At 42.7% G+C, this 26,482-nt stretch overlaps 1 protein-coding gene across 1 annotated transcript in view; it reads left to right on the forward strand.

Annotated features, from left to right (window-relative positions):
- The window catches only part of LOC120999284 (centromere protein H-like), a 34,112-nt gene extending 17,441 nt beyond the window's left edge, over positions 1-16,671 (forward strand). Inside the window, exons 5-10 of the mRNA XM_040430155.1 lie at positions 743-814; positions 2,658-2,714; positions 2,967-3,030; positions 6,374-6,425; positions 12,714-12,871; positions 16,585-16,671. Of these exons, the coding sequence (XP_040286089.1) occupies positions 743-814; positions 2,658-2,714; positions 2,967-3,030; positions 6,374-6,425; positions 12,714-12,871; positions 16,585-16,671 (490 nt within the window). The remainder of the gene's footprint in view (positions 1-742; positions 815-2,657; positions 2,715-2,966; positions 3,031-6,373; positions 6,426-12,713; positions 12,872-16,584) is intronic.
- The last annotated feature ends 9,811 nt before the right edge of the window (positions 16,672-26,482 follow it).

Here is a 26,482-nt window from a genome sequence, read left to right on the forward strand (position 1 = left end):
ACAGTTTTTTTTTTTTCTTTCTATATGCCGTAGACTATACTTCATTGTGTGGTTGTTACTTTTAAAAGAATATAAATATTGACTTTCTTTTCATAATTTATTTTTTATTTTTTAAGAGGTTGTCCCATTACAGCAAATTCCCTAGCCGCAGGACAGAAATGAAGTGCAATTGTCGGGGGTATGATTGTTTGGCTCCCTGCCAATCACTAGACCCGCGTTCCCCCGTTTTAATGGCGTGGAGGACATGCATGCTCCATTCAACTATATGGAGCTGCCAGAGATAGCTGAGCACTTGTACTGTGCTCCATTCAAATGGGGGAACTCAGACCCCTGTTCTAGTGATTGGCAGGGGCTCCAGCAGTTGGAGTATTTTTATTTTTTCAATTCCAGCCGTGCAAACTATCTAAGGGCTCTTTCACACAAGTGGATGCCGTGCGGGTAATATGCTGCATGTAAGAGAGCCAAGCCCCGTTCCGGACAGCAGAGACACTGAGCATTAACATGATTGATAATGCTCTTTGCCTCTCTGTGATCTTTATACTACAAAACTACAGTGAGATAAAATTGTCACCGTGATTTTGTAGTAAAAAAGAGGCAAAGAGCATTATCCATCATGTTAATGCTGTGTCTCTGCTGTCCGGAACGGGGCTTGGCTCTCTTTCACGCAGCGGATTCAATGCATGGGATCTGCTCGTGTGAAAGAGCCCGAACACTATATATAGACTTTTTCTTTGTTCCTTAGCCTGAGCATTGCTCGTGTACCCTTAGAAAATGAGATTTGGTCTGTGAGAAACAAGGAGCTTGCCATTATAAGGTGAGTAACTTTTACGCAGCTAAGAAAATGGCATGGAGTCACTACTTCTACCTGGCATGTTGTGAACAGTGCCATTGCTTTGTATGTTGTGCTGAACGTTTTCTGTCGAACATCTTCCTTTAGCATTGTGCTTGCCCATCGTAATATTCCTATGGTAGAAAAGATTTGAGCCATTCGTCCAAATGTACATTAAAGAGAACCTATCGCCATGAAATGCGGTGCAATCTGCAGGCAGCATGTTGTAGAGCAGGAGGAGCTGAGCAGATTGATATAGTTTTGGGGGAAAAGATTCAGTAAAATATGCAATTTATACATTTTAAATAAATGCTCATTCTAACCTCTGTTGTACACTGGGACAGGGTTATCAGTGATGGATAGCATTGTCTGTATAAGGGCTCATGCACACGAACATGTATTGCATTCTATAGATGATCACATGTTAAATTTCCCCTTGTGGGAATTAAAAGAAGTGTAAAAAAAATAGCAAAAACAAACTTTAAATGTATTAAAAATATTTAAAAAATTAAATAAAATTCAAATCCATATTAAAAATAAACAAATCAAATTAATGACCATTTGCACGACCATGTTCCAAAACACTGTTAAACTCTAAAAAGATTTATCCTGTATGGTGAACAGCGTAAAGGGGTGGAGGTGGGGGGCATGGGAATCAAAATAGCGGATTCACCATTTTGTCATTTCACCTCCCCCCAAAAAATGTAATTGTCGTCCACACGCCAACATAGTATAAATAAAAACTAAGGGTCGTTGCAAAAAAAAAAAAATCCCCCACACAGCATTGTAGACCTAAATATAAAAAAGTTCTGGGGGTCAAAATATGGTGATAAAAAATAAAATAAAATAAACTTTGGAAAATTGTTTTTTTATTTGTAAATATTAAAACACAAGAAAAATCGTACTGACCCAAAGAAAGTTTACTTGTCAGATTTACTGTATAGGAAACACTGTAGAAACGAAATCCATAAAACTGTCAAATTATGTTTTGTTTTTGTTTTTTTCCAATTCCACCCCATTTGGAATTTTTTTTCCAGCTTCCCACTACGTCATGTGCACTACTAAATGGAAATGGTACCAATAGAAAGTAAAACTTGTCCCACAAAAAAACAAGCCCTCATACGACTATGTGAACAGAAAAATTAAAAAGTTATAGCTCCAGGAAGGCAGGGAGTAAAAATGAAAACGAAAAAATTGAAAATCACTGCTGCAGTTAGGGGTTAAAGGGGTTGTCTCATCATGGACAATGGGGGCATATCGCTAGGATATGCCCAATTGTCTTATAGGTGCGGGTCCCACCGCTGGGACCCGTACCTATTTCGAGAACTGAGCCCTGCAAGTGAAGGAGGGCGCACTGCGCATGCGCAGCCACCCTCCATTCATTTTCTATGGGGCTGGTGAAAATAGCTGAGCGCTGGCTTGGCTATTTCCGTTGGCCCTATAGAAATGAATAGGAGTGGGGGCCGCGCATGCGCAGTACGCTCCCATTCACTTCTATGGGGAGCCGGCTTGGTGGTGGCCGGACCGGAGTCCTCCAGCCACCACTTTGCAGGACTCTGTTCTCTATATAGTTTCGGGTCCCAGAGGTGGGATTCGCACCTATAAGACAATGGGGGCATATCATAGCAATATGCGCCCATTGTCGGAGACAACCCCTTTAAGTATATTTGTAGTAAAGTAGGTGCATGGAGTACTTGACTTAATCTGTTTACCCCTTTTGGTATATACTCATCCATATGTAACATTGTAAATAGTGTCGTAGTTTTAATGCAGCATGACTGGTCTAAGCAGGATCCAAGCATTTATATCATATATGATGTCTGTTTAGGATGCAGACTTTTGACGCCTTGCTGAATGTCTTGCAGAAAGATGCCACCCAATGTGGGTAAGTGAAATAATGTTATATAGTCTAGGAATATTAAATGGTTAATTTCTTACTATAGAGAATTGGTAAATGTAACCAGTGTCCTAATACCTGAAAACCCCAGAAAAGTTGCCAGAGACTTTGGTAAGATTTCCACTATTTCCTAGTTAAAAAAAAAAAAAGGACACGAACTGGAAATGGTGATATTTTTATTAGCGAGGGTTGTCTTTACCCATTTTAATTTTCTGTTTCTTGATATATATTTTTTTTAAGCCCAATAATGGCAGTGATGAATCATTCTCGAGATCTTTGTAAGCAGATTATGGTGCTGAAGCAGGTAAGCAGTTACTTCATATAATATTAAATATTTATTTTAGTCACTAGACATTAGGCCTCATGCACATGACCATATTTTGGGTCTACATCCATGCGGCCTTTTCACAGATTATAGAACATGTCCTATTCTTGTACGTTTTGCAGACCTGAATAGGGATTTCTATGATGGGGGACAAAGGAAAATGTGGGATGCAAAAGGTCGGTATCTGTATTTTGTAGATTGCAGAACGCAAAATACGTACGGGCGTGTGCATGTAGCCTTAGGCCTCATGCACACGACCGTGCCGTTTTTTTTTGCGGTCCGCGGATCTGCAAAAAATAAAAGCCGCCCGTGTTGCCTTCCACAATTTATGGAACGGGCGCCGGCAATATAAATGCCTATTCTTGTCCGCAAAGCGCGGACAAGAATAGGACATGTTATATTTTTTTTGCGGGGCCGCGGAACGGAGCCACGGATGCGGACAGGACACTGAGTGCTGTCCGCATCTTTTGCGGCCCCATTGAAGTGAATGGGTCTGCATCCGAGCCGCCAAAACGGCGGCTCGGATGAGGACCCAAACGACGGTCGTGTGCATGAGGCCTTAGGATAATATTCACTTACTATAGGAACAGGAGTGTAGCTAAAGGCTCATGGGCCCTGGTGCAAGAGTTCAGCTTGGGGGCCCCCCCTTCACTCTGTGTTGGTGCACCTAGCTTTTCCGCTGCCCTAGGCAAATATTGAAACGCTCTTTGAAGAGAGGGCAGCGCTCATATGAGAGCTGCTTTCTCTGTTCTGTTCACCTGCTCGCCGTAGCATTTGCAGTGATGAGCAGGTAAACAGAGCAGAGAAGGCAGCACTCATGCAAAAAAAAAGCTGACAACCCCTTTAAAGACATACTTGGAAAACATTACATACAGCGCTACAGAACATACATGGTCATACAATGCCACATATGTACCTCTTGCATCCAGTGGCGTCTCCCCTATGATGTAGATATTCTCTTTCCACTTCTTCTCCTGTTAGACCAGACCCCCATGGTGACTTCTTTTAGCCGTGCCTCGTCTCTGCAGAATTTTACAGGAATCTTATTTTCCTACTTTTTCATCATCCTCCCACCTTCTCAACACCCCATTCTGCAACCCCCAATACTGTGTCTACTGTGTTCCCCAATACTTTCCTGCAGAAACAGTCCTCCTGAAAATACTGGTACCACACAGATGGTGCATCAGTACAAAAACACCCACTTCCTTTCAGATCAGACCTCCATATAAAACCCTAAATTGGATCCCCCCCATCTCAGACCAAACCCCCTTTAGATTTCTATGTCAGACCCCATATAAGACCCCAGTTTTAAACCTCAGATCAGACCCCCATTAGACCTCCATGTAAGACCCCAACCTAATATCAGACCTCAGATTAGACCTCTCCAGACCAGACCCCCATTAGACCTCTCCAGACCAGACCCCCATTAGACCTCTCCAGACCAGACCCCCATTAGACCTCTCCAGACCAGACCTCCTGACCGCCCCCCCCCCCCCCCGCCCCAGTCAGACTCTGTACGTCCTGATGCTGCAGGCAGCCAGGACACAGCAGCGTGGGCCCTGAAAAGAGCGCGCTCACTAGTATTCCCATTATAAGATGCACTTCATCTTATAAAGGGAAAAGTACAGTACCACTGGCAAGGGGGGCCCTCTGGGACCAATGCAACTCCTATAGTTACGCCATGGTTCTTCATTAAAGTCTTTTTCACATGAGCAAATTTGCAGATCGATTTTAAAGGAGTTGTGCCAAGTTTTAAAGTTACTCCCTATCCAGGGTCTAGGTGATAAGTGTCTAATCGGTTGGGGTCTGACTGCTGTGGCTCCCCCCCCCCCCCAATCCCCCATGAATTGGGCAAGGGTTTAGCATGCATGCTGCACTCTATTTGTTTCTGTGGAAATGTTGGAGGTTGCAGAGCACTGTACTTGGCTTTTCTTCGGCAGTCTCGTAGAGATGAATGGAGGAGCAGTATGCATCCTCAACTGCTGCTCCATTCATCCCCATTTTTGTGATTGGTGGGGATCCCAGCAGTCAGACCCCCACCATCAGACTCTTACACCTATATTGTGGATAGGAGATACGTTTAAAGGCAATGTACACCTTTGGGGGAGAATTTTTTTACATTTTACTCATGATTATTATTTTTTTCAGTTTTTTTTATAAAAAATATTGAACCTCTTTTTCTTTACATAGCTGAGATGCTCTAGAAGATCCTCCTGGATTTTCTTTCTTTTCCCATCAGTTGGGGAGCTGACTGGCTTCTTATCTCAGCTCTCTGACATAAACACTCATTATAGTTCTTACTGATAAGAATGTGGCTTAAATATGTGTTTATGACCTCTTAGTAGTTTAGAGATAAGGTTTATTAGATGAGGCACAAAGTGAAAGTACCAGTCACACAGTTAGATAAGTTAACCCTATGTGACAGAGCGGCTTAATATTTTTAATAAAGGCCAATAGAAAATATGATTTTTAGCCAAAAATGAGTAAAATACAATCATAAACAAACAAAAATTACCGCCGAATGTGTATATAGCCCTTAAATCTGGTCATAAACCCTTGAACAGTAGTTGATTGACAGGGGCGTTGCTAGGGTCTGAAAACATCCGGGGCACAAGCCCACTGTGTTTGAAATTGCACATTTAAAGGCATGCTTAAAGGGGTGTTCTGGTTTACGCAAATGAAGTGCAGTACTGCAGACTGCAGTCATTATATAATACAACATTTGGTAACTTTCCAATATCTGTTATGTTTCATTTCCTCACCACTGCAGAAATCTTTGCTTGGGCCCTTTAATATTGATTGGAAGTGGACCCTGGGCAACCTCACAGATCATTCCCCCACCCCCCTTGTACTTGTTCAGCTGATCCGCTACTTGCGGGCTGCACGGGCATGAGTTCAGTCACTTCAGTGTGCAATTCCGTCCTGCGGCAAGTGATCCGCGAGACCTGTGACCTCCCGCAGCGGGTCTCGCAGGATCACTCGCCGCAGGACAGGATTGCACCCCGAAGTGACAACTCATGCCCGCAAGTAGCGGAACAAGTACAAGGGGCAAGTACAAGGGGGGTGGGGGGGATGATCTGTGGTGGGTTGCCCAGATCCAATTAATATTAAAGGGCCCTGGAATAGCCAAATAAAAAATATATATAAAAAAATACCAGGCCAGCATAACATTCGGGGCACTGGACAAAACATCCGGGGCTCAAGCCCCAAATGTTTTGACCTAACGATGCCCCTGTTGATTGGCCTTTTTTCATGGTTTTTAAATTACTGTATGTGCAGAACTTTGCTATTCTGAGATGACTTTACCCCTTTTATAACCTAGAGCAACAGTCTTTTGGAAAAGCAGCTGGTTGCAATACGTAAGCACAGAATAGGTAAGTGTTCAATTTGTCTGAGTAAATATAGACGGTGTACACAAATAGGCAAGTGCAGTAGCGTAACTAGAAATAACTGGGCCCCTAAGCAAATTTTAGAACAGGGCCCTCCAGGCAACTTCGCAGGCCCCTCCTCCCATGGAACCACCACTCCTGTGGCAAGTCGAGATAGCTCTCTCAGGCCAGGCTTGGCAGCCGCTCCATCCGTTTCCTACAGTGTCTCTGTATATCCCCCCTTCTGAGTTCAGGCCCCAAAGCAGTGTATTTTGTCCATATAATAATTTTTATGCATATTTTCCAACTCCAAGCTGTATAAACTTGAATTCTTACTGGATTGAAGTATATCAGATGATGTGTATTTGTGTAATGAGGGAGAGTGTGGCCTAAGAAGATCAAGGCCCTATATCAAGGTGGGCATAATTATCAGGCAGCTTGTTTTCCTCTGGCCAAAAAAAAAGATTAAACTGACTCTGAAATGTCCGCTCTCTTGAAATTGCTAAGATATTGGGGTGTGATCACAGAACCATCAAACATTTTGTTTCAAATAGTCAACAGGGTCGCAAGAAACGCGTTGAGAAAAAGATGCAAATTAACTGCCAATAATTCGATAAAAATCAAACATGAAGCAACCAGGAACTGATTATCCTCCAGTGCTGTCATATTCCAGAACAGCAACCTACCTGGAGTGCCCAGAAGTACAAGGTGTTCAGTGCTCAGACATGGCCAAGGTATGGAAGCCTGAAACCCAACCACCACTTAACAAAACACATAAGTTGAAACGTCAAGATTGGGCCAAGAAATATCATAAGATTTTTTTATTAATTTTTTAGATCAGTAACTGGCACAGAGCTCCACTTCAACCCAACAAAGTAGAGGTGGGATACTGCTATTGGCTGGTATTAAAGATGAGCTAGTTGGTCCTTTTCATTTTAAAGATGTACTCAAAATCAACTCCCAAACCTACTTCCAGTTTTTAGAAGACTGTTTCTTTAAGCAGTGGTACAGGAAAAAGTCTGCATCTTTAAAGAAAAGCAGACAATGCTCAATCGCATGCATAGAAGTACTCCACTGTATGGCTAGCCAGTAAAGACCTTTTTAAAGAGGTTTTCTGAGCTTATGTCAGGGAGACAGACACAGTCTCGCCGGAAGCATGTCACCATGCAAAGACTTGTCTCTCATTCTCCCAGGGGGTCTGTGGCCCTCCGGCGGGACATCCCTCACCCCTCGCTGGCCACGAGGGGTGGGGTGTCTCCTCCGGAGGGCAGAGCTAGTAAAGGTTCGTGCTTTATGCGCACACGTCACTCTGTGAGATCCATTCCGGATCTTGGTGCTGCTGGGAGACCGGACACCGCCATTCCCAGTGCTGATGCTGGTCAGGGTTCCCGGGACGCCGGAATCCCTAGCGCCAGCTGTTGCTAGGGAACCTCTGTTTTTATGTCTCCTGAATTAGGGCTCCTTCACACGAGCAGATCCAGTGCGTGGAATCTACTGCGTGAAAGAGAGCCAAGCCCCATTTTGGACAGCAGAGACACGGAGCATTAACATGATTGATGCTCGTTGCCTCTCTGTGACCTTTTTGCCACAAATTTATCTCACTGTGATTTTGTAGTAAAATGATCAGAGAGACATGTTAATTCTCCGTGTCTCTGCTGTCTGGAATGGGGCTTGGCTCTCTTTCATGCAGCAGATTACCCGCACTGCATCCTCTTGTGAAAGAGCTCTTAGACATGTTGTGGGAGGTTCCTTCCTCTGGTACGCCGCGTTTGCTGGCCGTCAGTTTGGCTTTATCATTTCATTAGCATTACAGCTTGATGGTAAAATTCACAACAGGTGTTTGATCCATGAATCGCCCAATACATTTCATGGTTCAATTAGAATTTGTATTTAAACAGTCCTCCTCATCATGCTGTTCACATTTTGACATCATGAGACCAAGATGACACCTAACAATTGATCAACAGTACCTCGCCATTGCAAGGCTTCAAGCAGGATGTTCTCAGATGGAAGTGGCCACTGAGCTTAGAGTGTCACAGTGTCATCAGCAGGTTGCAACAGTGACAGAGACTGGAAGACATAGAAACATAGAATGTCGGCAGATAAGAACCATTTGGCCCATCTAGTCTGCCCAATATACTGAATACTATGAATAGCCCTATCTTATATGAAGGATGGCCTTATGCCTATCTCATGCATGCTTAAACTCCTTCACTGTATTTGCAGCTACCACTTCTGCAGGAAAGCTATTCCATGCATCCACTACTCTCTCAGTAAAGTAATACTTCCTGATATTACTTTTAAACCTTTGCCCCTCTAATTTAAAACTATGTCCTCTTGTAGCAGTTTTTCTTCTTTTAAATATTCTCTTTTTTACCTTGTTGATTCCCTTTATGTATTTAAAAGTTTTTATCATATCCTCTGTCTCGTCTTTCTTCCAAGCTATACATATTAAGGTCCTTTTTAATCTTTCCTGGTAAGTTTTATCCTGCAATCCATGTACTAGTTTAGTAGCTCTTCTCTGAACTCTCTCCAAAGTATCAATATCCTTCTGGAGATATGGTCTCCAGTACTGCGCACACTACTCCAAATGAGGTCTCACTAGTGCTCTGTAGAGCGGCATGAGCACCTACCTCTTTCCACTGGTAATTCCTCTCCCTATACACCCAAGCATTCTGCTAGCATTTCCTGATGCTCTAGGACATTGTCTGCCTACCTTTAAGTCTTCTGAAATAATGACCCCTAAATCCCTTTCCTCAGATACTGAGGTTAGGACTGTATCACTGATTTTTATATTCTGCTCTTGGGTTTTTATGCCCCAGGTGCATTATCAACATTAAATTTTAGTTGCCAAATTTTTGACCATTCCTATAGTTTTCCTAAATCCTTTTCCATTTAGTGTATCCCTCCAGGAACATCAACCCTGTTACAAATCTTTGTGTCATCAGCAAAAAGACACACCTTACCATCGAGGCCTTCTGCAATTTCGCTGATAAAGATCCTAAACAATATGGGTCCCAGAACAGATCCCTGAGGTACCCCACTGGTAACTCAGCCATTTCTTAATCCATTCAACAATATGGGAGTCCACGCACAAAGACTGCAATTTATTGATAAGCCTTCTATGTGGGACAGTATCAAAAGCCTTACTAAAGTCTAGATAAGCGATGTCTACTGCACCTCCTCCATCTATTATTTTAGTCACCCAATCAAAAAAAATCAATAAGATTAGTTTGACATGATCTCCCTGAAGTAAACCCATGCTGTTTTTCATCTTTCAATCCATGGGATTTTAGATGTTCCACAAGAAGTTAACATCCTTTGGCCAAATCCCACACTAATGACTGCTTTATTGTGAACAATGCCCTGCGGAACCAGATGATTGCCACACAACTGCAGGCACATTTAGTAGAGGTAAGATGCACCCAAGTGTCACGTCAGACCATTCGAAACTGTTTAAATCAGCATGGTCTGTGTGCTAGATGACCTGCAAGGGTACCTGACCACACAACCAGACAGACGTCATTGTCTTGCATGGGCCAGGGAGCCTCAGTGCTGTTCACTGATGAAGGTTAATTCACGCTGAGCAGAAATGTGTCCAACATCGTTGATGGCCATTGTCTAGGAGAGCAATATGCAACAGCCACTGTTGTCACGAGACGAGCCTTTGGTGGTGGTGGTATTACAGTGTGTCTAGTCAATACAGAACTGTCCTACACTTTGTGAATGGTACAGTGACAAGCCCGCACTATTCGAATAACATCATTAATCCAGTCATTGTGCCTCTGCATGAACAACACAGGCCTAATTCCATCTTCATGGATGACAATGCACCAGCTCATCAAGGTCGCATCATTATAGAACGGCGACTGGGGTACCTCAAATGGCGTGGCCTGCACTTTCTCCGGTCCTGAATCCCATCGAAAACCTAAGGGATCAGCTGAGTCGCCGTGTAGAGGCTCATAAATCTGTACCCCAGAACCTTAATGACCTGAGGAGAGTCCTTCAAGAAGAGTGGGATGCCATGCCTCAGCAGACCATACGTCTTTTGAACAGCATGAGACGTCGTTGTCAAGCTATAATCAGTAATTGGAGGGAAAGTCCAGCTCACCGGCCCTGCTACTGGGATGCACTGACATGCACTTTAACGGTCAATAAACATGAAAGACCAAAGTCCAGCATCCACAGAATAAAATAAAGAACTTTATTATATCATCATAAAAACCAAAAGTTGTAGAACAACCACACCTCCTACACATTGTGGATCCAATAATTCTGATCCTTACTCATGGCATGTTGGTTTTATGCCTAAGATACATATGGTAAATAATATCAAGCATCCAATCATCATAACTGGCCCAGGTCATGTGGTGAAATCGGGGGACAATCCCTGAGACCTGGACCTGTTCACATCATACTTATAGAATAGAAGAAAAAAAAAACACATGGTTAATAATTACAAAATACAAAAATCACACTGGAACAATTCTTATAAATATCTAGTACTGCTGAATGAAATCATATTCACGATTCATTCCATGGGGAACATGTGTCTAACTGAAACAGGGAAAGATTTTGCATGTTTAACAGTTTTCTTTTTGGGTCGCCCTCTCTTAAAAGGACAGTAACCTACTAATACCTTGAACCGCAAATTGAGAATTGTCTCCATTAAAAACAGATACAAAGTGGCTGCTGAAACGTACTGTATCTAATCTTAACATGTGGAATGTCTAATACATGTTTTATGACCCTAGTTTTAATCTTAATTTTTAATGGCACTGATACTGGGTGCATGATATAACATGCGTGACTGCTTGTGTGGTATTACAGTTTATACTGAACATTTTATCTGCAGCATTGAAGTGATTAATGGTGAACACGTTTATTTTTCTGTCTAGGGAAGTGAATTGAGTTTAACATCCCTGGCAATGGCGGATCATAATGGGGTGACTCAGGGTGGCAGCCCCGGGCCTGAAACCCCTGGGCTTCCCATGGCCACCCAAACCACACAATAACAGTGCTGTGGTAAAACATCGGAAGGAGCCAGAGTATGTCACTTGGGTTACTGGTTACTGTTACGGGCCTCCTCCAATCAGTAGTAGCTCCTGAGTCCTGACGTAAGGCTGCCCACCCTCTGTCCTTCAGTGTATGAATCTTTGAGGCAGGATTTCCCCCCCCCCCCCAATTCCCCCATCTCAGGGTGTCTCCCTGGCACCCAGGCTGTGCCCTCACTCATTGGGCATTGATGCATGGCATTGCTGGGAGGGATACAGGGACAAATGCAGATTAGTGGAGCTGTCTGAGCTGAGCAGCTTGTGTTATTACAGGATTACCCTGCATTAATAGAGGCTCCCGGGTGATGGTCTTCAATAGCCAAGCATGTGTCCTGTGTGCACTTCTAGGCAGGAGGACATGCCCTGCTGCTACCATACAGTGTCATGGAGACTAGAGTTAAATGTGTGACATTCTTGGAGTAACAGATGTGTGGACAGCATGAGGGGCTTGTCTGTGTTGCATTCCAGGAGATGTGGGAAACCCCAAATATTGAGTCCTGTCAATAAATAGTGATTGTCATAATATTCTACAGTTATGGAGATGCTAATATGTGCTGTTTGCATCCAGATCGCTATGGACATGGTCACATGCACTGCTCCAGCCAACGTGCTGCTTGTGGCCATATCACTGCTCAAGCCATACATTGGCTGGAGCGGCGCATGTGACCATGTCTATAGCCATCCAGATGTAAAGGGACTGGAAGATGCAGCGCAGACCACCGGAGCAGCATGGAGCCGGTTAGTATGGGGCTGCAGGAACTTGCTAAAAAAAAAAAATAACATTTTTACTGGAAAACCCCTTTGACAACAATATGGAAAATATTGTTGTCAAAGGGGTTTTCCAGTAAAAATGTTTTTTTTTTTTTTAACAAGTTCTTGCAGCCCCATACTAACCGGCTCCGGTGGTCTGCGCTGCATCTTCCAGTTCACTGTCCCTGTCAGGAGGGTCATTGCTGGAGGGCTCAATATAAAGGAGCCCCCTGGGTAACATGGTACGTTAAGAAATTGCCCAGTTTGCCAACCGGCAACTAAAAAAATCTGTTTTTGACGGGAAGCGCATGGATGTCTGCAAGCATCAGTCAGACGTCTAGAACAATATCAGAATTTTCTGCAACAAATCTGCCACGTGTGCACATATTAAGCCGTCTGCTTCATGCCATCCATATCCCAGCTCCACGTCTATACGTGTTGGAATTGTTTTATATGCTCGATAACCATGTTAAATAATGTTTTACCCCAGAAACGCGCATTAAACAGCAGGAACTCTTCCAGAAACTTAAATATTATGAAAAAACAAACCGTAAACTTCAAGACCTGGAAACAAAGATCCAGGATAAAGGAAGAGAGACCCTGCAAAGTGTTACCCACAAAACCATCATAATTCAAGAGGTTTTTCAGGTACGCGAACTGTAAATCATGACATGTGATTCTGAATAGTATAACACCATTGTGAGAGAAAATGCGGCTGCAGCTGATATTAAAGGGGTTATCCAAACCCTCGAATGGCTGGGCCCCTCGCACAGGTTGAACTTACCTTGTATCCGCTTCGCTTCTGATGCTCACACGGCCGCTGCTGCATCTCCCTGTTGTGCAGATCAAAACCTCCTCTCCTGACATGTCTGTTTTAGTAAGTACTTGCATTCCCCATGTAATAACATTCCTGGTGTATCTATTCTTATGACTGTTTCACCATTCTTCTATTATTCCTGCTAGTTATGAATGAATTGCTAGTAGTTTGTAATGAAGGTCCAGATGGGTGTTACCAGTGGGGATGTGTCTGCACAGTCTGAGGCTGGCAGCACCAATTGGATAATGCCAATATTTTAATCCTGAACAACTTACTGTTGGTTGATTCCATTAGAGAAAACAAGGATGAACCATGGGATTTCAGCATGCCTGATCCTCTTTTTTTTTCTTTCTTGGAAATAAACCGCTTTCTTGCATTCTCCATGTAATAACCATTCTGGATAATCTGTTCTTATGACTGATGTGCCATTCCTTTATTTCTTCTAAAGTTATGAATGAATTAGTAGATGTTTGCAATGAAGGCCCATTTGGGTGTTACCAGTTGGGGGTGTGATTGGATAGTGGCAGCCTGTGCAGCGACAACCCCTCCCCCCCCCCCCCCCCAACTGGTAACACCAATCTGGACCTTCATTGCCAACCGCTAGCAATTCATTACTTCTAGCAGGAATAAAGAAATGGCACAACATAGTCATAGAGTAGATGCTCCAGAATTATTACATGGGGAAAGCAAGGCGTTGCTCAGACATGTTGGGCTAGTTTCACACTGACGGCAAGGAACTCCAGCAGGCTGCACCGGCGGGTGAACAGCCTGTCTGATCCGTGCTGCAGTTAGTGCACGTGTGCCCCCGGACTACCGCTCCGGCCCCATTGACTATAATGGGAGCAGACCGGAGTTCCGGTGGCAGCGCATGCTGAGAGGTGGCTGGAATAAAAATGACATGTCGTAGTTTTATTCCGGCCGCCTCTCTGCATGTGCTGCTGCCGGAACTCCGGTCCACCCCCATTATAGTAAATAGGGCCAGATTGGTAGTCAGGGGGCACGCGTGCAGTAGCAGCAGCATGGATCAGACAGGCTGTTCACCCGCTGGAACAGCCTGCCGGAGTTCCTTGCCGCAAGTGTGAAACTAGCCTTAGAGGTTACAGGTACTCTTTAAATACAGGGAACACACCTGTAAGAGAGGGTTTGTAATATACTGTACTAACCTTTCCAAAGTTGCATTGATGGGCCTGAACTGTCACGTCACTCTTTTTTCTTCTGAAAATTCAGCTTTCTCTGACGCCACATCCTTTACCAGGTTTCCAGCCTGGGCTATGGATGGGATGTTCCTTCCATTGTGGATGCGCAGACGAGGTGGATCCAGGAGCTTGTGCATCTGACAGGGAGAGGAATGGTTTTGGCCTGTCCATAGCCCAGGCTGGAAACCCGGTAATGGACGTGATGTCGGCAGAAACTAGATTTTTAGAAGAGGAACCTGATGTGACTAGGTTCTTAAGCAGCGGATCCACGTAACCTCAGAAGAGTAAGTCTATTACAAACTTTATGGAACCCACTGAGTCCTGGATAACGCCTTTCAGTAAAGAAATTCCAGAATAACCGCATGAGTTTTTTTTTTTTTTTGGCCACCTGCATTTAAAAAACAAAACAAAAAAAACATGACTTTTTTAGGCATGCTTTGCAAACGGTGAGTGTAAAGGAAATTGGTTTAGTTATCAACCAATCAGATGGATCCTTTCATTTTCCCAAGGAGCTTTTGAAAAATAAAAGGTGGAATCTGATTGGTTGGTATGGGCAACTAAGCCAGTTTTTCTTTACCACTCTTCAAAAATCTCCCCCAGTGTGTTTGACCATTAACGTTTTATAATGGCGTACTTCCCTGACAGAGAATTCAAAAACCTGAGAAGAGCTACAGCATACTGCATTTTTAAAAAGCCGGAAAGACAAAAAAGCCACCTAATTAACAAAAAAAGCTTGTGCGTCCTGCGTTTGATATTTCCCATAGACCTTCAGTTAACATCTGGAGCTAGTGTTTTTACCAATAAAAATGCACCAGGTAATGCAGCTGCAAAAAAAAACCCAAAAACTCTATTTAAAAGTCTGGAAAACGCCAGGAAAAAAAACGTATGTAGGTCAAGGAGGAAATAACCAGGTCCACAGAGCGCTGAGGTCAGCAGAATTTATTAAAATAACATAAATATTAGAGCAATAAAAGAATAGGTAACAAACTGTACGATGCAGGCTTCAGCAGCGGGCCGACACCTTCGTCACACACACCAATAAAATTAAAGCAGTAACTAAAGTTTTTATTTTCCTTTTGAAGTATTGCTATTATTCGGTTCTCCTGGTTGTTTTTGCAAAAGTGACAATAGGACGTGCAGCGACACCGGTTTTCACTTTTATGGTTCAATTTGTGTTTATTGAAATCCAAAGTAATCGTTAGAGAAAATGAAATACAAGTGGTTTACATTTTGAGTATAATGAATCACAGGTAGCTTGCAATCTTGAAGATAATAAATCCATACCAGTGAAATCAATACAAACAATAAAAACAATAATAATAAATCATCAATCCAATGATGAAAAATGAACGGGACGGACAAGACAGAGTACAGGGGGTGGGGAGGGATAGGAGGGTTAATGGTAATTTACTAATAATCCAGACAATAGTGTACCGTAATAGAAGTGACAAAAGCGTGTTAAGCAGGTATACCTGAGGCCAACCAACCTGAAAAATTCACCGAGGCGCGAAACTGGAACCAGACTTCCCATTGTTTAGAAAGTGTGTTACCAGTTCCCTGGTTTTCAGCACCTAATTCCTCCAACCGAGCTAGACAATCCAAGGCTTTTACCCATGTGATTCTGTGAAGGCTTTCTGTTGAGCGCCATGCTCGAGGGATGATTTGGCGCATAGCTATAATAAAGAATCTCAGAATGCTCTTTTTAATCAAATTAAGTCTACCCGGAAAAGCTGATAGGAGGGCTATCCCGGTTTTCACTTTTAATGGGAATCTGCCACCACCCTAGACCATTTGCTGTATGGCACTATAGCTATTTGTTTCTTTATTTCTCCCAAAAACGTGTTTTTATAAGTATGCTAGTCAGGTTGAAAAGAGCAGGTGCACGTCCCTTTCTGTGTGCACTGGCGCGGTCTGTAATCTGCTGGCAGCGGCTTTATTAACTTAAAGGGGTATTCCCATCTCGGACAATGGGAGCATGTCGCTGGGATATGCCCCCATTGTCTTATAGGTACGAGCCCCATCTCTGAAGATTGTGGAGGGCACACTGCGCATGTGCAGCCGCTCTCCATTCATTTCTATGGGGCCGCCAAAAATAGAGCTATTTCGTTTAAAATAGGTACAATGGAATTTACTATAGCCTTTAAGTCCTGTTTTTTTTTTTTTTTTTTTTTTTTTTTTTTTTTTGACCGTTTTCCCCTATATAAGACTTGTATGTAACTTTCAATTTAAAATGCATGTTTCATGAAGGTGAAATTTTGCACTAGCCATCATATCTCAAGACATCAGGAAAGTTGGAAATGTTGCATCTAACGAACTGCTTTTTTTTTGTTTTCTTTTTGTGATGTCAGAGGCTCATCTTGAGTTCCCAAGTAAACTGGGCTGAAGACCCCCATTTAAAGAATCTGGTGTTAAAAATGAGAGATCCTTTATCCTAACAAGCTGTCATTATTCTGAGCAGTCTGTTGACCAAGTAGGGAGACTGTGATGTTATCAGACATGTCATCATTTATTCTATTTTCTATATTTTATCACCTTTTTGTAATCTGTGTATAATAAATAAATATCATTCATCTGTCATTATTCTAGTGTCTTTTGTTGATTGGACAGTATTGGTTGCACTTTTTTTTTGTAGTTTTTTCAGCCAAATATGTGCACGTTAAAAGAAATCTGTCACCCCGATGTTGGACTTTTTACAGGAATACAGTACATAAGCAGTATTGCAGATAAGGAGTCCAGATCACTCCCCCAGTAGGAAAAAAAATGTATAACCAGTAATCAATTCTCACATGTGAGTAGTGTGTATAATCTGAATCTGTGGGATGTAGTAGTCACCAAGGGTCTATCAGATCTAAGTGATCTATGAGCGTTTGCATAGCGTTGGCAACAGTGGTGGGAGAAGATATACGCTGGTGAGATCTAGCAACGTATCATGAACATCATTAAAGTCCCCTCCAACTATGACATTGTTTACATCCCAGCTGGCAATAGCTGTCAGCAGCGATGCAAAGAAGGCTCCACTGGAGGCATTAGCAGCATATATGTTTACCAGACAGTAGATTGTACCTTCAATAATAACCTTTGCCAGGAGATACCTGCCCGCCGAGTCCTCAACAGTCTCCAATATTTTGTGTTGGATCAACGTACTAAAGCCTCATGCACACGTCCGTGGAACACTGACCGTGTGATGCCCGCCTGGATTTCTTCTGAGTGCAGGAGCGCACGGCGTCAGTGGTTTCTGTGACGCCGTGCGCTTCCTGCTGCCGCCGCAGTACAATAATACACTGGTATAGATCATACCAGTGTATTACTGTACTGCGCAAACAGGAAGCGCACAGCGTCACAGCAACCACTGACGCCGTGCGCTCCTGCACTCAGAAGAAATCCAGGCGGGTATCACACGGTCAGTGTTCCACGGACGTGTGCATGAGGCTTAAGCAAGATAGCTACTCCCCTCATTTTCCTAGAAAAAGAAGCTTCAATTTAGGTTGGGAACCTTTTTGTTATGTAAAGGAGGATGATTTCCCTTGACCCAGTGGGTTTTCTGTAGAAATACAATGTGTGATTTAAGTTTATGCAGATGGTTTAACACTTTTATACGCTTGACTGGAGTATTAAGGCCGTTAACATTCCAGGTACACCAAGTTGTGGTAGAAATGGTGGACGCAGTCACATTGGTAGTGCTCGCAATTTAACCGATACCTATAAGCATCCAAAGTTGATATGAACGTAATATGGAGAGGGGAGAAAACCCGTCCCAGCGAGCAGGTATCCCCCCCCCTCCCCCCGTCCCCCAAAGTAGTGCGCACAGGATTTCCCTTTATATAAACAATCAAAAAAATAACATTATCGCCATGCTGCCCCTCAACCCATGAGAGCAGCACCATGGAAACAAGAAACTAAACGTACAGTAATGCAAACATCATGACTTGAGTTCAGATTAGGCAAGCTAACCTAAACAAACAGAATATTAACTTAACACCAAAAGTCACATGCGACTCCGCATTCAAGTAGGTGTAGTAGATGTGGGCAAGGCTCGACCTGAGGAATGAAGGTGGGCTAGAGCCTGCTGGGGGTCGTTGAACACCCACATTCTGTCGCCCATGGAGAAACTGAGGATGGCAGGATATTGAAGATTAAATCGTATTGATTTGTCCAGTAGAAGCTTACAGACAGGGTTAAAGGCTCTGCGTTTTTCTGCCACTGATGAGAAGTCCTGGAATAGTAGGAGTTTGGAATTCTCATAGCTGACTGACGAAGCTTGGCGAAAGGCTGTCACGATTCAGATTTTATCCTGGTAGTTAAGGATCCGAAAAATAACCGGTCTCGGTTTGGAGGAGTTGTTGGCACGTGGGAGGCACACTCTGTGGGCTCATTCCACCGGAATTTTATGAGGAGTCCCCCAACTTTAATTCCTGAGGTAGCCATTCAGATGTGAACCATATGAGTTCATTTGGACGGACAGATTCAGGAACTCCAATAATACGCAAATTATTACGCTGAGATCGATTTTTCTATGTGGTCTACTTTGTTTTGCAAAGTGACAAGCAATTACTCATTTTCTTCCATTTGTTTGCGGCATGTGTGGACCATGTTCTCTAGATCAGAAACTCTCTGCTCGACTTCAGGCGTGTATTGTGAGCCGTTACTTGAGAAACAATGAGATCCAATGAGGACTGAAAGGCTGCCAGCCGGGTATCAATAGTTGGCATTGACAAATCCGAGAGAGCCTGGGCTGTCGCTTTGGCGGTATCCATAACCAAATCTGGAGGCGTATGTATCAGAGAAGATGGCGTTTGACTGCGGGGTTTGGGTCTGAGGACCCTTAGTAGTAGCTGTATTTTTTTTCCCCACAAACTTGTCCATATTGTTACAAAATGGTGGGTATAGGTCGAACTTCAATGTAAGGATAGCAGCTGAGTCGCGGTATCAGTTGTATTACATGAAGACTCAAACAAAAGTACCCAGGGTAAAAAAAAAGGGGTGTAGGATATATAACGCTTATAGCAGATGTGAAAGAAGTCCTACATATGAAGATCCAGTAGTGGGCAATGTAATGATCACATGAATCAATAATATGCAGATATATATGCTCAAGTATGTGACCAGAGGGATCTCTTGCAGCTTTACGCAGTCAAGTGGGATACAATTTTAGTGCAGGCTTTGCTAATTTAGTGTCCTTATAAAGAGGGTAAAAACAAAGAATTTATCAGAGTCCAGTTCTGCAGTACGCTGCAACTATATTCCTCCCAGACTGCACCTAGGTATGAATGGCACAAAGGTGATGGTGCGCCGTCCTTTTAAGCAGTGAGGGGTTATGGGCCCCTGAAACACCCTTCAACCCTTCGTCTTGTTATATAGCCTGAGGGAGGCTGCAGCCTCTTTGCGTGGCGAGCGCTGCTGTGCTAGTTAACAAGGGCGGTGACTGATGTGAACGGCTGCTGGTGAGCGCTGCAGCCGCGAGGTAATGGCAGGTGGATCAGCGTGAGCCACAGTTATATAAATGGTCTCTGGGGCTTCCAGGGACTTAGGAGAGCTGGGCTGGGTGTAACTACCCTTGTCCTGTCCTTGGCTGTCTTCAGTACTGTATCGGGAGTACTCGTGGGAGCCGCCTCTGAGCGGTGAGACCACAGCCCAGTTAAGATGCGGCCATTGCTGAGCGCCACCTCGCGGCAGTCCTACACCCACTTCTTAACAGCTCTCTGCCAGGTGTGGGCAGGCCCGACCCCTCTGGCTATAGTCTAAGGCCATGTTATTAACTATCTCCTCCATATAAACAACCTGTGGGATACAAAGTGCAACTTATTCTCTATAGCAGAGAATCATTGGGTCAGTGCAGAGAAACGTGGGTCCTGTGGAGCACTGGAGCTGGAACCCAGCAGGGGTCAGGTAAGTAGGAGTCCCACTGCAGATCTGGCCTCGCTGGGGTGAACAACCCCTTTAAATGCTCATATGCATGTGGATTAAAAGTACTTTTTCACTTGGCTTAACAGTGAATTTCCTGGTGACTAAAAAGTAGTAAAATTTTATAAAACTATCAACTTAGAATTCCTGTAATCATACTGACCCACAGAATTAGGTTCTCACTTCATTTTTAGCACATAGTAAATGCCATAAAACCATTCTCTAAAAACCAACAATGGTGGAATGGCAAGTTTTCAGTATAATAAATTGGTAAATAAGCCAATTAAATGTCCCCATTAAAATTACAACTTGGCCATAGAAGGACTTGTGTTTTTTTTTTTTTTTTTTGCAGGATGTGAATGGACAAGTAAAGTTATGGCAATTAAAAGGCAGCGACGAAAAAATATATTTCTCTATCCATCCTCATGATCTGAATCACTTGAATATTTTTCATTGGCAAGATGTCATTCCCAATTGTATTTTCTGTACTTCTATTTAATTTGGATTCAACATTGTAGTTAGTCCATGACTGAAACTGCAATAAATTCAATTAGGATTAAAAAGAAAAAATTGGCATGGTTAATCGCAGTCTATGGCAGACATCTAACTGTAAGCATACAGGTGCATGGATCTGGACATGTGTTTGGGGGGATAGTTTTAAACAGTCCTGTGGAACTTTAACACTGTTAAAGGGGTTTTCCGGGTATGACTTAAAATGCTCTGCTAAGATGTCTTTTGGTTTGATGGACAAAGAATATCACTACTTGTCGCCCTCTGTTCAATCAAAAATCAGACTTGACTAAACCTAAATGTTCAGCACATACACATTCAACCAAGGCCTGGTACAGAATTGAATCCTCACTAAAGATGCAGTTGCCACAAATGTTTACCATAGGATTTCATTCCTTTCAATGAGTGCAATCCACAGCAACATCCAGAATGCAATACGTATGGGTAAAAATGGCTTGAACATTATCACTGTATACACCAGTTAGCTGTTATTAGTACCTGTGCGTTTATAAAAAAAAAAAAAAAAAAAGGGGGGGGGGGGGGGGGGAGAACCTAACCTGGGTAAAGGTATTTGTATACACATATACACTCACCTAAAGAATTATTAGAAACACCTGTTCTATTTCTCATTAATGCAATTATCTAGTCAACCAATCACATGGCAGTTGCTTCAATGCATTTAGGGGGGTGGTCCTGGTCAAGACAATCTCCTGAACTCAAATCAATGTCAGAATGGGAAAGAAAGGTGATTTAAGCAATTTTGAGCGTGGCATGGTTGTTGGTGCCAGACGTGCCGTTCTGAGTATTTCACAATCTGCTCAGTTACTGGGATTTTCACGCACAACCATTTCTAGGGTTTACAAAGAATGGTGTGAAAAGGGAAAAACATCCAGTATGCGGCAGTCCTGTGGGCAAATATGCCTTGTGGATGCTAGAGGTCAGAGGAGAATGGGCCGACTGATTCAAGCTGATAGAAGAGCAACGTTGACTGAAATAACCACTCGTTACAACCGAGGTATGCAGCAAAGCATTTGTGAAGCCACAACACGCACAACCTTGAGGCGGATGGGCTACAACAGCAGAAGACCCCACCGGGTACCACTCATCTCCACTACAAATAGAAAAGAGAGGCTACAATTTGCACGAGCTCACCAAAATTGGACTGTTGAAGACTGGAAAAAATGTTGCCTGGTCTGATGAGTCTCGATTTCTGTTGAGACATTCAAATGGTAGAGTCCGAATTTTGCGTAAACAGAATGAGAAGATGTATCCATCCTCTGGCTACTTCCAGAAGGATAATGCACCATGTCACAAAGCTCGAATCATTTCAAATTGGTTTCTTGAAGATGACAATGAGGGGAGAAATGTGTGGATAGACTAATGTAAGCAAACTGTAGTTGCCTGCAAAAACTGATTAAATAGAATAGGTAACTGTTCACTGCACAGCACACTTATCTGACACTACGTCAGTAGCGGTCAGCAACGTGTGTAAATGTGTCTTAAGTGCTCCACCTAGCTCAAAAAACCTTGCTATATTGAATGAAATGTCATACACAAGGAGTTCTAAGCTAATAAGCAACATTGGAGTGGACAACAATTGTTTAAAGCAATCAACTGCCCAACCAGATCGCTGAGACTGTCAAAACTTATTTTGAATCACTCTAACACATTAAAGTGCAATTAGCAGATATGCCGGTGACTGTGCTCGAAAACCAGATTAATCAATATGTACAAGACAGAGCTCTCCCAACGATTTCCCAAATGGCTACTAAATTAGACGATGAGTTCTCGGACACTAAAATTGGGGAAGCCCTAATTAAAGTTAAAAGGAGGGAAAAGCCCTGGGCTGGATGGCTTCACTGCACCCTTTTTTAAGTAATTTAAAGACCTTCTTGTACCTTTTTTGAGGAAACTGTTTAACAGTATCTCTCCCACATGCCCCTTCCCTAAACAGGCTTTAAAAGCCAATATTGTATTGATTCCAAAACCCAACAAGGATACATCGGCTTGCAGTAACTATTGCCCTATTTCATTAATTAATTGTGACATTAAACTATACTCCAAATTAATAGCTACACGCCTAAACACAGTGATCCCGGAGATTATCCATAGAGACCAGGTGGGTTTTATACCAGGGAGGCTAGAGATAACACCATTAGGACTATCAATCTGATAGCAACAGCGAGACGCCGAAAGATCCCCCTATGTCTTTTATCGGTTGACGCGGAAAAAGCTTTCGATAGGGTACATTGGGGTTTTATAATAGCTTCCCTGCAACAAGTTGGTTTGGGCCCCATCCTAGTTAATTGGATCTGTGCTCTCTACTCACATCCCTCTGCTAGGGTCAGGACTAACTGCATTCTTGCTCCAGCCTTTGAGATCCGAAACTGCACCCGACAGGGTTGCCCTCTATCGCCATTGCTTTATGTCCTGGTTATGGAGCATCTGGCCAATGCTCTGAGAAATAACCAGGATATTTTAGGGATAGATACGAAAGGACACCAACACAAATTAGCATTATACGCGGATTATTTACTTTTGTACACTTCAAATCCCCATGTTTCCCTCCCATCCATATTAAAAGAATTTCAACAATTTGGGCGCCTTAGTAACTTTAAGATTAAGCTCAATAAAAGTGAAATGCTGAACATCTCGTTACCAGAACGTGAGGCCTTACTTATACAGTCCAACTTCTCTTTCAAATGGCAGACCACGAGCATTACATACTTGGGTCTACAAATCCCGGCACAACTTAATCTCCTTTATCCACTTAACTATCTGACTCAGTAGCAGATCTGGGGAGGTATTCTCTTAAAACTCTATCGTGGTTTGGTAGAGTAAACGTGATTAAAATGGATATACTCCCAAGATTCCTTTATCTTTTCCAAACCATTCCCATTTGCGTACCCGGGAAATTTTTCATCACCCTGACCAAAGCTATGACACGCTTCATGTGGGGTTCTAGCAAGTCTAGATTGAGCAATCGGACATTGACTAAAGCCAAACACAGAAGAGGCATGGGCATGCTGGACCTGAAACTTTATCATGCATCGGCATTGCTCATGTGGATTCTGAATTGGTCTGAAGGGCCAGGTGCGAAGCTCTGGGTTCAATTAGAATTTGATCTCTCTCCAATGGATCTAAAAACAGCGTCCAGGATAAGGGTTGTAGATAGATCTCTGATGGCCGCTTTTGACTCCCTCTTTCTCAAACCCGACGCACATGACAAACTGCTTTCACAGCTCTACACAATCTTATTGAAACAATGTATTGACGATTTAGCGCCCTATTTCCAAAAATGGGAAACTGATCTCAGTGTCCTTCTTGCCCGAAGAGGTTGGCAAAATGTGTACGTTCTCTCATGGATTGTCCATATAGACTTCAGCCCAGGAAAAAAACTTCAAGATTCTTTCTAGATGGCATTACTGTCCATCGACCCTTCATAAAATGTTTCCTTCTGCTTCCAATTTATGTTGGAGGTGCAAGGCAGATGAAGGTACTTTGTTACAAATTTGGTGGGCATGCCCAATGATCAAAAACTTTTGGGACAAGGTGCTACGGGTCTATAAGAAGTTCTCTGGGAAGGAAGTTGAGAACACTCCCAAAATTACCCTTCTCTTGCTGGTGCCTGGTTCTTTGGCGCAAGTGAAGAAAAGCACGCTTAGATTCTTCCTCATGGCAGCTCGCATGACGATTGAGACATTGGAAATCTGTGTGAATGGGCTAAGGAACTTAGGCATTTATTGAGAATTGTTGTGCATTTTCATACGTATACAATATTATCTAATGACATTATAATCAAAATGAATGCTCATCTCATTGCCTTTGAGAATAAGATCAGCCTGAACCAAAGTTATATTATATGGCTGAGGAAGCCAAGATGAGTTCATGGCAAGTTCAGTTTATATTAAAAAAAAAAAAATTGTGAACATAAACGGACATTGTATTAAAAGTTATTGCTAAAGATATGAGACTATCTGTTAAGGAGTAAGTCAACTCCCCAAGACATGTATGTCTGGAGGGAACAAGGTTACTTGATAAGGGTTCATGTCCTTGAGGCACACCTGCTGTATGAGGTTCAATTTATATATTCATAATTATATTATATTATATATATATATATCTGCATGGTATATTTAGATTTTACAACATATGTTAATCAATAATTCATATAATGTGTTATCTATGTGTAACAATGTATCGATTTTATATATATATGTCATACCATGTATTTACCATTTAGAAGATATAGTAGAAGGTACAGAAACAAGTTTATGTTAATTGGGTTTCTGGGAAAAGTAAATGCCATTTCAAAATAATAGTTATTCATGGACGTAGATAAGTGAAATGTACAAGTTCCGATGCCAAGCATCAAAGCCGCTATATTAAATTTTCATCAAGTCAACCTATATTTCAAAAAGATAGGAGAAGACAGTCAACTCCAACAAGTTCAGGATATAGGTAATTAGTGTCAGGAAAAGACCTTCCTCAATGATTTATTTTAAGAAAGGTCAACAAAGTCATGAGAACGTATTATTAGATATTTAATTTTATGCTTAAAATTTGTGATGTTCATCTACAGTACCATCTGGAGGCAGATGGACAACATTATATTATTTCATTATTTGTTCTATACCATATTAGGAGTTGATACAACGTCATGATGTTATTAGCATGCAAATACACCCACCCTACCTGATTGGGAATCCCTAATCTAAAGGGGATGATTCTTAGATAAGGGGGGGAATAATTACTCGTGTGCGGAGTAGCATAAAAGGCTAGCAAGAGAAAAAAAGGCGAGAGCTGGGGATTAAAAAAGGAAAAGAGAGAAGTTGAGTCTCTAGAGGGGTCTATCGAGATGAAAGCCATAATGAGATGCGCTATGATGGACCACTCAGCTTTCCTAGGAGCAGAAGTGAGATTCCTACTAGGACATGGTAAGAGACACAGAAAATGATATTTCATTTTATTAAGACTAATTTGATAGTGTGGGTGAAATTATACCCTCTAGATTGGCGAATAAATAAATGATTAAATAAATTGATCATCTCCATATTGAGATGTAGTCTTAGGATATTGTGAGGCTTCATTCTACCTGCAGAAGAATCTAGACTCATAATCTAGCAAAGCATTAAATAATTGCATATATATATATATATATATATATTGATAGAACATTCTTCGCCAAGCTAAGTGATGGATTCCCACAGGAAAGACTTGTTTCAAATCCTAGATCCCTGTTATTTGTCTTAATAGTCTTACCAAAGTTATATATGTGAAAATAGTCCAGGATGGGGCGGAAGGATACAGTTATCTCTTCTAAGTTATATCCTTGAATGGAAGTGCCCCTCTTGAAGTCATGTGATGTGTAGTTGGTTAGAGGGGGGGGGCAGAATATATTTAGCATTCTATAATGATGTCTAGGATTAGACATGCCCATCCTGATATCATGAGGTTTTCTCTGAACAGAAGTGATGTATATAACTTATGTTCATATTTTGATATCCTAACCCAGTGGTCGGCAAGCCGCGGCTCGCGAGCCACATGCGGCTCTTTACACACTTTAATGCGGCTCTTCTGCAGGGCTCCAGATGCCATTAGCGACTAGACCCGCCGCCGCAGCTCTGCTCAATACAGCGGCGGGCACAGGAGATGATCGTTCTCAGCAGCGCAGGAGGAGTCTCTCCCTCCCCCCTGTGCTGCTGCTGTCCCCGCCGCTGCCAATAAGAAGAGGCAGGAGGAGGAGGGGAGGGGCTGTGGCCACTGCGCCACCAATGAAGAAAACTGACCTGTTAATACAAATACAGGAGGCGGGTGCCGGAATCAAATAGCCGG

The sequence above is a fragment of the Bufo bufo genome, chromosome 4, assembly GCF_905171765.1.
Source record: "Bufo bufo chromosome 4, aBufBuf1.1, whole genome shotgun sequence".
Lineage (NCBI taxonomy): Eukaryota > Metazoa > Chordata > Amphibia > Anura > Bufonidae > Bufo > Bufo bufo.